Source organism: Haemaphysalis longicornis, unplaced genomic scaffold (assembly GCF_048455015.1).
Source record: "Haemaphysalis longicornis isolate Haplotype H1 unplaced genomic scaffold, Haemaphysalis longicornis Haplotype H1 scaffold_2, whole genome shotgun sequence".
Taxonomy (NCBI): Eukaryota; Metazoa; Arthropoda; class Arachnida; order Ixodida; family Ixodidae; genus Haemaphysalis; species Haemaphysalis longicornis.
The window spans coordinates 101,548,630-101,559,424 of NW_027526295.1; the positions used below are offsets into that span (position 1 = coordinate 101,548,630).

The 10,795-nt window shown below is 48.2% G+C and overlaps 1 protein-coding gene across 1 annotated transcript; it reads right to left on the reverse strand.

Moving 5' to 3' along the window:
• Positions 1–468: 468 nt before the first annotated feature.
• Positions 469–9,559, reverse strand: LOC144168199 (uncharacterized). Its single transcript, XM_077697235.1, has 4 exons — positions 9,236–9,559; positions 5,841–6,109; positions 2,782–3,019; positions 469–588 (listed from the first exon to the last, which is right to left on the reverse strand). Exons 1-4 carry the CDS (start codon positions 9,557–9,559, stop codon positions 469–471), a joined length of 951 nt encoding a protein of 316 aa, XP_077553361.1.
• Positions 9,560–10,795: the final 1,236 nt, after the last annotated feature.

A 10,795-nucleotide genomic window follows, 5' to 3' on the forward strand; every position in this document is an offset into this window, starting at 1 on the left:
GCGGGCGCCCCAACATGAGCGTTTCCTCTGTATAAAAGTTCACTCTCCTGCGTTTCTCGTCACCGTTTTGAAGGGTAGTTTTCGCAATGAATAAGAAAACGTGACGGTGCAGTCCCACCGGCTGCAACGCCAACGAAGAGAACAAACTAAGCTTAGCATAATGTGCCCCGTGACAGTCTGTGTGTATGAGAGAGATAGAGAGAGGGAGAGAGAGAGAGAGGGAGAGAGAGAGAGAGGGAGAGAGAGAGAGAGGGAGAGAGAGAGTTAACTTTCTTTAAGCCACTGAAGTAAAAACCGAAGTCAGCAATTAAACCGATAAAAAAGGTTAAAGTGCAAATCTATCATCTAAAAAATGTACAAAATGCAGCGTCATCCACTTTTCGCTTTTATCAGCTGAGTATATTAAAGGGACTGTACACCGGCCGGTTTCAAAAATAGCGAAACCGAGAGCCTCCTTCCGTGATGGGTTCAGGGGTCTTGGTTGACGGTGGCAGCGTCTTCCGTCGCCGCTGCGAGCTCCTCCTTGGCAGGCCCCGGATTCATTGCCTCTGCTTTCGACATCTCCTCGTGCAGAGTCATCAGCTCTTTCTGTCGCGTCAGCCACCAGGTAAACAAGAAAAACGGTAACGGTGAAAAGCCACATTTGGTTATAAAAACTGCAAAACTGCAACCTTTTCCGCAAAAGCGGCGGTTATGGTTCATTTATAACGTGTTCCTATAATATTATACCGGTTACCTAATTACAAAACAAACTTGCGAAACATTTTCTAGGAACAATAAAATGAACATAAACATAATTATAACCAATTTGGTGTTCTCTTGAAATAGAAATTATTACGCAGCAAAATGACGCGGGTTTTGTTATTCTGGGAACTAAGGAACTCATTCCAGTTTTCAAGGCCCTGTTATTTAAAGGGCTCTCAAAGACTGTACTGGACTGGAAATGAGATTGTTTAAGTAAAATCTGCAGTGTGCTGGAGTCTGTTACGACCCCCGCCCCGACGAGGCCCACCGTGGCATCTCCTCTGCGGCCCGTGCTTTTCGTGCGCAGTAAAGACCTGCTGGGTGGCCCATGATTGATCCGTTTTGGTGGTAGAGAAAAGATTGGTGTTCCCTAATGCCTTCATTAAGGTAATTGAATTATTTGTTCTCGATACCCAGTTTTTTTGGCCTAGATACGCTATTTGTTCTGCGAAAAAGTTTCCACCTATTCGGTAACCTGTGCTGTTGCGACGGCATACTGGAAGGGTGGCATTTAAGGAATTGCGAGTCCATTCAACTATCAGCAGACAAATACAAAGTCAATAAAAAAACGGAACTAGGTTAACATTTACATTTTGAAGACCGGTGTGGCATCAAGCCGCATTGAAAAGCATACGTGATGTATTTTGCGGAAGTGTGTATATCACCTCGGACCTGTCCGGGCGCCGTCATTTAAATTATGCTTGAGCTAGGGCTTGTCGTATCTTGAGTTTCCTACGTCGCATTGCGAAGTAGTTTCAGTGAATATTGAAGAGTTGGTGTTCATGAAATCTGCTTTTCTTACGGAGGCGTAATGCAAAAACGCCCATGTGTCAAGATTTCGGCGCACGTTAAAGATCCCGAGGTGGTCAAAATTACTCCAGAAACCGACCTCCACTAAAGCGCGCCTCATAGTCAAGATGTATCTTCGGCGCCTTAACACAGCACACAGAAATCGATCTGTTCGTTATCAATCTTCGTCCAATACTCGAGTTTTCTTGCTCAGCGCTAAGGTTGATGTCATGCTAAGATTGATATGGAGAAGCAAGAAAGGAGGCAAAACTTGGATACTCGATTCGTTTCGAAGAACTACTCGAAGAATTTTAGTTTGTGGTTTGGGTTTCACTTCAGCGTCGTAGGTACGTGCTAAGATAATGTTTCATAGTACATTCCATAGAAAAGTCGGATCAACAGAAGCATCTATTTCACGAGGCCAAACTATGTTTCGTTATGGACTGACCATTCCTGTAAAGTAAATACGCTATAGACGTGGATGGTTTGCACATCCGTTTTCATACAAACATAGCGAGCTGAATGAACTACCGAATGATGTGTAATACATTTTCCCAATGATCGTTTTTTTTTGTTTTTTGTAATGTGATTTCCTTGGCGATGCCCGGTTTTGGCTTCTTTGTAATACTTTATTGTAATTTCTGTGTGCCTATTTTGTATCTTTGTATTTCTGCATACCTTTCCCTACCCCCCCCCCCCCCTTTGCCCAGTGGCGTAGCCAGAAATATTTTTCTGGGTTTTCTTTACGCCACCGTAAAAAATCAAATGTATGGAATGATATGTTCAGCCCAGTCAATATCGTAGTTCCGTTGTGTAACCCTATTTTTGTTTTTACATTTTAATATCTGCATGCCGTGTGTAAATACCATGGGTAAGAGAAAAGGTAAAAGGAGGGGGGAGTTCGGCGCTCAGAAGACTTCGGGTGGTGTTTTGACACCAAAAAACCAATCCTGGCTACGCCCCTGTGCCCCCTTCCCCCTGTTATGCCTTCTGAAAGGTACCATGGGCACTAGATAAATAAGTTGTTAACCAAAGCCCCACTGCGAGCAGTATCACCAAAAAGGAACTGCTGCCACAGAGTAAACACAGCGCCGGCATTGAATGCTACATATTTCGGTATGACGTTCGCGAAACATTAATGACGGCAGTACCGCATAACTGACTCCATCTAATCGCAGTCTTGCATTGGCCGGCTACTCAGACTAACTGCGCTTACTCGAGCTGTCCACGCGTGCTCTTCGTACCCACCTCCAGCTTTCGCACGGCTCGGCGCTGCCCCTCCAGCAAGGCGCGGCTAACGAGCTCGGGACAGTCCTTGAGAGCCGTCTGGGCGGCCTTCAACTGGAGCCTCTTCCGACGGAGGTCCTCAAGCCGGACAGCCATGGTGGCGCGCAGCGAGGTCGACGGATTCGGGGAGTCACCGGCAGCGGGGAATGACAGAGCGTCCAACTTGCGCCAATGGGGATGGCCCAGGTACGTGAGAACCCTGCACGAAGGCAAATATTTCCAATCACACCGAGGCCAGCCGGACGTCTAATCTTTGGGGCGATGTTTAAAAGAACATTTAACCTAATTTGTCCCCGGGTTGAGTAGTGTAACCCCCATAGCATTTTATTTTTACTATTCAGGGAGTTATAGAGCCTTATTTTATGTGCAAATCAGGCAAGAACCAAAACACTATTTGCTGTATGTGGCCGTGTCACTAACGGCCACAGTGGCCTTACGCTGGTGTGTTATACGAGTTGATGCTACCCTATATTAATATTTTTCATTTTTTTACCTTTCGTCACTGCCAACCTTTTATATACGGTGGTTACACTTGCTCGTTAAAACCTGTCCTGCGCACTTGCAGCGTATTGGAAGAGCGGGCAGAAAATCGGTGGGGAAGGTCGTGCAAAAGAAACAGCACATTTTTGGATATCCTCTCGTAAAAACTGCTCACATCGACGGAACAGACTGAGAACATAGTACATACATTGTGGACTTCTAGTTATCAGACAACTAAGTAAAGAATCAATAAACTCACACGCCGAATTGTTTCAGTGTCTGCGCTTGTGTCGCGCGGCGGTGTAGCCCCGAGCTAGGACATCAGGATGGCTAGGTTCCGCTGTATCACTCTTCGAAAGACGCTCCTCTCCATTTTCCTTCCGCAGACGCACGGCCGGGCTACAGCAGTGGCGTCCGCCACTCTAGCCCGGCCGTGGCTGATGCTGCTCTATTCGGGACCCCACCCCCGAATTTTCCATGTAGCAGCCAGCAGAATCTCTGGTACCCCTCTATTTAGAGCCACGTGTTTGAATTCAAGTGACGTCGCATGGGCAATTGTTGTGGGTGTCGTTTAAAGCGTTGCTTTACAACCAGCTTCACAGCGTGGATTGGAGCCAAATTTTTTACTTCAGCATCAATTGTAGCATCTTTAATTACAGTTTTTTACTGTACTGCAAATTTTTTTGTTGTACCATCAGGACTTTTAGTGATTTGTCTTGAGTATATTGTTTTCGTCCCACACCTCGGAAGCCGTGCTCTCAATTGAGTAAGTGATTCATTAACTAAGGTAGCCGATAATGTGCAGTATAACCTCGAGGACTGCAAACCCAAAGCTTGTTCTTATTTTAGTGCCCCCCAGCAAGTTGCGCTGTACTGCATAAAGAAGCGATGTGTTGCCTCTGTCATTGTTGTTTCTCCTGCTATTTAGAGCGAAAGCTGTATTACGGACGCCTTGTGTCGCAAGCCCATTCATCGCGTCGCAATGACCTTGAGCCGCTGCAGCGCAAGTGTGGCAGGCTCTCTGGAAAGGGGCATCGCGGCCGTTGCGGTACCACGTGAGGGTTTACGGCTGCTTCGCCACCTCTTGGGAAATCAGTCTCGCCATGGGTGACACGCCGGCTGGGACGTCGGTGGGTGCACTACAGAGCCAGCGACAGGCTGAAAGCAGTAATCCAGTAGCCTAAGTTTCACAATGCACCTGATGCGTAGCGGTTGAAAAACTAAGTGAAACAAACCTTTCGCCTTTGATAACTGGGTTTACGGTTGTTAGACCTGACCCATTTTTCACTACCGATGGTTAGCTATTTGACCGATGGGTACAAAAAAATGAGAAGGTAATGGTACACTACTCCTTTCTATTCGCTTCCATTACAGCACCGCCTCAATCAGGTGACCTGCCACTATCGCAGTAGTACATTATACCACGACAGTGAGCAACGTTGTTGCAATTTATTTCCCTTCTACCCATGGGCTACGGCTTGCGTTTCTTTTGCTCCTTCTATTGCATTTAATTCCAGTACATATTTATTGTACTTCCCCCAAAACTGTCCTTCCTTTCTCCTGTCTGTGACAAGTGTCAGGAAGGCATCTATAGGCATACGTGGAATCCTATGGGAAGTTCATTAAAAGGCCCTCTGGCCTTCCTATTTTCATATAAGACTGTTCTCGTGCCCCAAATAAAATGTTCTCCTAGCAGCGCATTAGTGTACTGTGGTGGAACCGACGTTAAGGACCTTCGAGTATGGCACTCTTGGGAATCATCATCATCATCATCATCATCATCATCATCAGCCTGACTAGGCCCACTGCGGGGAAACGGCCACTCCCATGAATCTCGAATTATCCCGGTCCTGTGCTAACTGCAACCAATTTATCCCCCCAAACTTCTTTATCTCTTTGGCACATATAACTTTCTGCTGCTCCCTGCCACACACAGCGTCTTAGAGTTTTTAATTCAAACGGCCTCCAGCCCCCAGATTTGGCGCACAAGAACCTATATTGTCACTGTAATGTTGTCTTCTGGGCAAAGCATTTATTATTAGTTCGGGAAACCATTTCAAGGAGACATGGTCTAAAAAGGGCGACTTGGAGGAAGCTTACGCATTTTCGACAATTCGCACTTCTAAGAATAGGCACGATGTTATTGGCCTAGTACAGTGTGTTTTGCTGCCGACTGCGTAATCGTTCGTCGTGGACTCATGGTGCTTGAATCGTGCATAGTGCCGCTGATGCCATCGAGCTCACGAGGGCGGCCATCTGCACGGCAAACGTGTCCGCGCTGCGCTGCACCATTGACTTTAAACGACAGCCCGCGAATTCTGAGAAACCGAACGGATACGCAGGTGAATAAAAAACAGTTTTGTTTTCCTCGAATTTTTTGAAAGATGGGTGCTCCGAAAACAAGGAGACAGAACTGGCACCACACTGCTTGAAAGCGTGCATCGCAATAAGTGATAGATTGTCTGCCGACTGCTATCACAACGCACCCTGTATTGTCTTGGAAGGAGCAGAAAGACTCAAGTTTCTTCCTGCATGCGTACCTGTAGACGTAAGTGTCCCCGATGATGTCCGGGTTGTCGACGTAGCGCTCGCGGATGCGCTTCCACCGACGCAGCATTCCCGACGTGATGGTGGAATCGAAGGGGGAGCTCGACGACGTCTCGCTGCTGCTCGTCTCTTCGTCGTCGTATTCCTCGTCTTCCTCATCCTCCTCGTCTTCTTCATAGTCCTCGTCCCCCGTAACATCGCTGCCAATCGTCGACCGTTCTTCATCAGCCTTCATCCATGCGCTCGAGGTACGCTGCGCAAGCTGCAAAAAGGCGCGCGAATTTTCGATAAACTTTTTGAGCAATCCGGGCAGTGTCGCTCCCAAGACGGTATTCAAAGGCGAAGCTGGGACATAGGACATACACGGACAAGCAGTGTTTACAAATGGCCTCACAAAATTTCACCTGATCTCCACGTCACTCTGAGGTCGCTCAGATAGACCAGTGCCCCTTAACACGGTGTAAGCGCCACAGCCTTCACATCTGAAGTAGCCCATGGCAAACAGACGTCACACTAACGTCATTATTTAAATACCTTTTTTAAGTAGTCTGGGTTTAGTTTGTAGGCTCCTTGGGTGATCTAATGGTTATACATGTGGAAACAGCCTACAAATTACTTAGAATTACCTGTTGCGTTCTCGCGCTTTTTACTTTACAGCTTAATGTTTCATTAGTTTGACCTAGCAACCCTTCAGTCGATATATACCGTTGCTCGGTACGTCGTTACATAGAGTTACAGCCGACGGAGAACCGGTCCCGGTAGGGTGCCCGGCACAACTGCGCATACGCACAACTAGTTCTGCCGTTTCTGCGCACTCGCACTGTAGCCGGTCGCTTACCGGGGGCCGTACCGAAACCATTTCTCCTCCGGGTAATGATCGCTGGGCAATGACGTCATCAAGATCGCTGGGTAATGACGTCAACAAGATGCTTCCACTGGTCAACAACCAAAGAACGGACAGGCAGCCACTGCTGCTGCTAAAGCGAGGAAACGCGACCACTCAGAAAGGGCGCTTAGCATGCTGGGCACTTTGTACGATGGACGCGAAAAACGCCGCGTCGCCGGCCTGTTCAAGCCGGAGCTAGGCATGAGGATCCTTCCGACCATGCCTAATGTTCGCAAAGGTGAGTGGCGAGATTATCACGCATGTTTACAGGTCTAGCAATATATGTTCATTCTTAATTGCCATCATCATTCTTTTAGAGCGCAAGCTTTTAAGCAGCCGCTACTATGGTCTCGTGGCGCCGTCGTCCGTTGATGTAACTGAGCAAACGAAGAGGACACCGAAGGTAGACGAGGTAGAGCGAGCAAAAAGAGCAGAGGAGGAAATCATGGCGAAAGTGTGAGAGGGAGAGCAGTATGCCGAGGCCGCGCTAGTCACTTGTGGGGAAACCGCAACTTGGCGTCTATTAGTGGCACCCGAGAAATAACACGCAAAACCAGGCATTCATGAAAATGAGCGCCTTGCTCTTCAACGCTCACAAAAAGCACAGAGGGCCGACACCCACGGCGTGGGGCACGTACATCGGTTCGAACCACGTGGCATTTGCGCGGGAGGCTAAAACACAATTTACAACAACATTCTCGGCGGCGGCAACGCTCTGCGAGATAACGCCACGGTAGCGCGCTGCTTCGTGCGCTCGCTGGTCACACAATCAGTTCCTGAAACACAGAAGCTATGCTCTGAGACTGAGAACACTGCAGTTCTGGATGCGCTCAAATTTCGCATGAGGGTGCCGTAATCCTCAGACAATTTTTCACCGGCACAGACGCCGACATCAGGCTTTTCCCTGAAGCGCACGCCCAACGCACTCGCACGAAAACCAAGTTAACGTGTATCTTTAATCAAAAAAGAGGTGGTACTCTCGCTTATGTACCTGAATTTTGTCTTAGCAAATGGAACTGGTTTCGTTTGCGATGTATAATGTCGAGATGTATGAGCCATTGCAGCAATTTCGGTAGTTTAGAACGACCTTTCCTAGGGGTATGTAGGTTGTTTTCGAGCATTTTTCCTGTGTTTTTTAGCCGTGGAGTTGAGTCGGATGACTGCCACAGACATCCACAATTTTTGCGCTTAGGTGTCATAAAAACGACGACCGTCTTTAAACGTTTAACCGATCAGAGGGTTCGTGATGCGCTTTTGCAGAATACTTTAGAGCACAGTCACCCGTGCAATGGTACAGTACGCGTGCTCAAGACTTTTCGTCTGGGCATAAACTACCACCAGAACTCCGCCCTGACATACATCCACTAGCAAAATCACATTCGAGTAAGGGGGTCCCCTACGGTGACTCGAGCTGCCGACGTCATTTTATCTTAGTCTCCGAATAACCCCCCTCAAGATATCCTGACTACGCGCCCTCCAAGATGCGAATCGGTCGGACAGTCTGCATCACGGGCCGCAAAATGGGCCACTATCACGCGACAATTCCGAAGTGGTCGGCCAGGCCTCCGCATTTCTGCGCTCCGAGATACTGTACTCTAGATGGTACTAAGTCTTTACGTCGTCAGGTAAACGATGGCACTACACGCCTACGATGAAACTACTCTCCCTTTGCTAAGTACCATTAGAAGTCTTTCTAATGTTTTTAAAGTTATCAGCCTTTCGAGCCCGACCAATTAGCTGTATTCACGCTCATGGAAACAATCTAGTGAACGGCGTCTGCTTCCGTCAACAATATTTCCTTGAGGTATTTGGCTTCCACCACTTTATTTACGCTCTCTACGCCACTGTAGCCACCTTCATTTTTTGTAAGCCCGTATAACTGTTTCCCGTTTACTTAGGAACAACGCTTCGCCGAAGTGTAGCATGGAGCCTTTGTACCTGTCCTTTAAATAAACATGCATGCTATCACCGTCACTGTTAATTCTTATAGGGGAAAGAGGATTACCTGAACGCCCTTCTAGCGGGAGAGAAGCTATAGCCCGTTGTGGGGATGGGAACCCTGAAAATCTGGTTCAGAACACGCCCTGAAAAGACTGATTCCCGCGCAGGAAAGCACAATCTGCCATTACTCTTTACCCCGACAGTCAAGGATGGCGTCATATGTGTCGATTAGGCTTTACTACTGTTGTGTGAGCATGGGAAGTTTAAATGACACAATGTATATTCTTCAAGTGGCTCACAGCTTGATCCACGTGATAGCTTCGGCCGTGCGTACTACTCATGCATGAAAATATGTTAAAGGGTTCGCCCTGCTAAGAAAATGCTCACGTGAGGTCGTTCACTACTGTTACTAAACGGCCAAGTATCCGGGATAATTTTTGCATGCCGCAGGCCACATAAACACCTGCTAACCAGCAGAGCAGTCACGCTTGTTGTATACATGCACTCCGGGTAAGGCAGGCAGGCATTTTTCTAAGCAAGGCTTTTGCAGACTCTACTCACCTGGCTCGGCTGGTTGAGACTGCACCAAATTCTGACCGCATCGTCGGTGTCCACTTGGGGCAGCCAGAGCTCCGGTGGCTGGCCCCCACCGTCGCCCGCCACTTCCTGCTGTCGTTCTTGCTGCATGGCTGGGGCTGCTAACGTTTCCTCCGCCTCTCTCGTCGGAGATTCCGCTACGCTGACCGGCGCCTCGACCGCCTCGCCTCGTTCCACAACGGCTTCAGCAAGCCTGTCTTCATCCTCTTCCGTTGGATGACGCTCTGGACCGGGTTCCCTCGAAGTATCAAAGGTTGCCGTCTGCGGCAGCGATAGAACCAGGCCCATACGGCAGCAGCAGATCGCAGAACTGTGCGCACACCGACTACCGATTAAGGTCGGGCGACGTGTGAGTCCGATCAGACAACCAATGCGACGTTGACAACGACGACGACGACGATTATGGTCTTATAATAATGACGTGTACCCACTCAGGTGGATTGGCCAAGAAAAATTTGGTTCGCTCATAAGCGAATGCAATTACGCAACACCAAAACAGAAAAACGAAAGAAATGATCGCCCGAACGAAAACGAACCGGGTGGTGGTGGGTATGGTGGTGAAAAACACACAGCAAAGTCTCACTTATTCCGCCTCCTGTGCACCCTCCTTACAACATCGGTCGAAGACAAGCACGCGTTTGTCTCCTGGAGGAACGATACTCGAGCAAAAAAGGCGGAGTACAAAAACAAAATACTGGGACTATATAAGTGTTGTTAGGTGTCTTGAATGCGAATACATTATGGCTTTTGTTAGCGACACTTATTCGATTATCGCGTCGTGTTTCTTCTTGGGTTTCCTTAGTGATTGTGGATTAGTGCACTGCTACATCGTGTTGCGTTGCTTCGTCTCCTTGCGTTATGGACCATTATGAAGGCCTATGCAGTGCTACATTATGGGGTGTCTGGCTTTTGGATGTTTCTAGACCACATCCATGGTACTTTAAGCACTCCAGTAAAGCGACGCCCACCGGCGTTTCGTAAACAAAACAGCCTCGTATGGTAATACATGGCTCTCCCTAACCGAACCTAAGCTAACCTAACAAACAGCATGGAAATATTTAAAACAGAGAAAACTACCCCACGCTTAACTTTTTACTACGAAATTGTTTTATGCCAGAGTACACAAACCTTACCGATCATATCCATCACGGAAATGACATCACCAGAAATAGTTCCTTTGACGCGGAAGAGCTAGGATTCGACGCCCTGATCAGTCAGGACGCAACGGGAGGTGTGAAACGCGCTGCTAACTAGGCCATGAAGTCGAGCGCGCATGGCTGTACGAACGCGCCTTCTGTCCTTCCCTTTCAGTTATCCATTCAGATGGCGCTGCCGTATAGGAGAGGTGACACGAAGTAGTGCGTGATTACGCTAAGGAGCGCCGATTGTTGGCGCCTCGGCAGGACAGCGTACAGCAGCGTGACCTGCTGTGTTTATCCGTCCGCCGAACTTTCCGAACCAAGCTACGAACTCTCTCTCCTGCATTCCACAAGCTGAGCTCGTAACAACGCAAGCTCCTGGTGT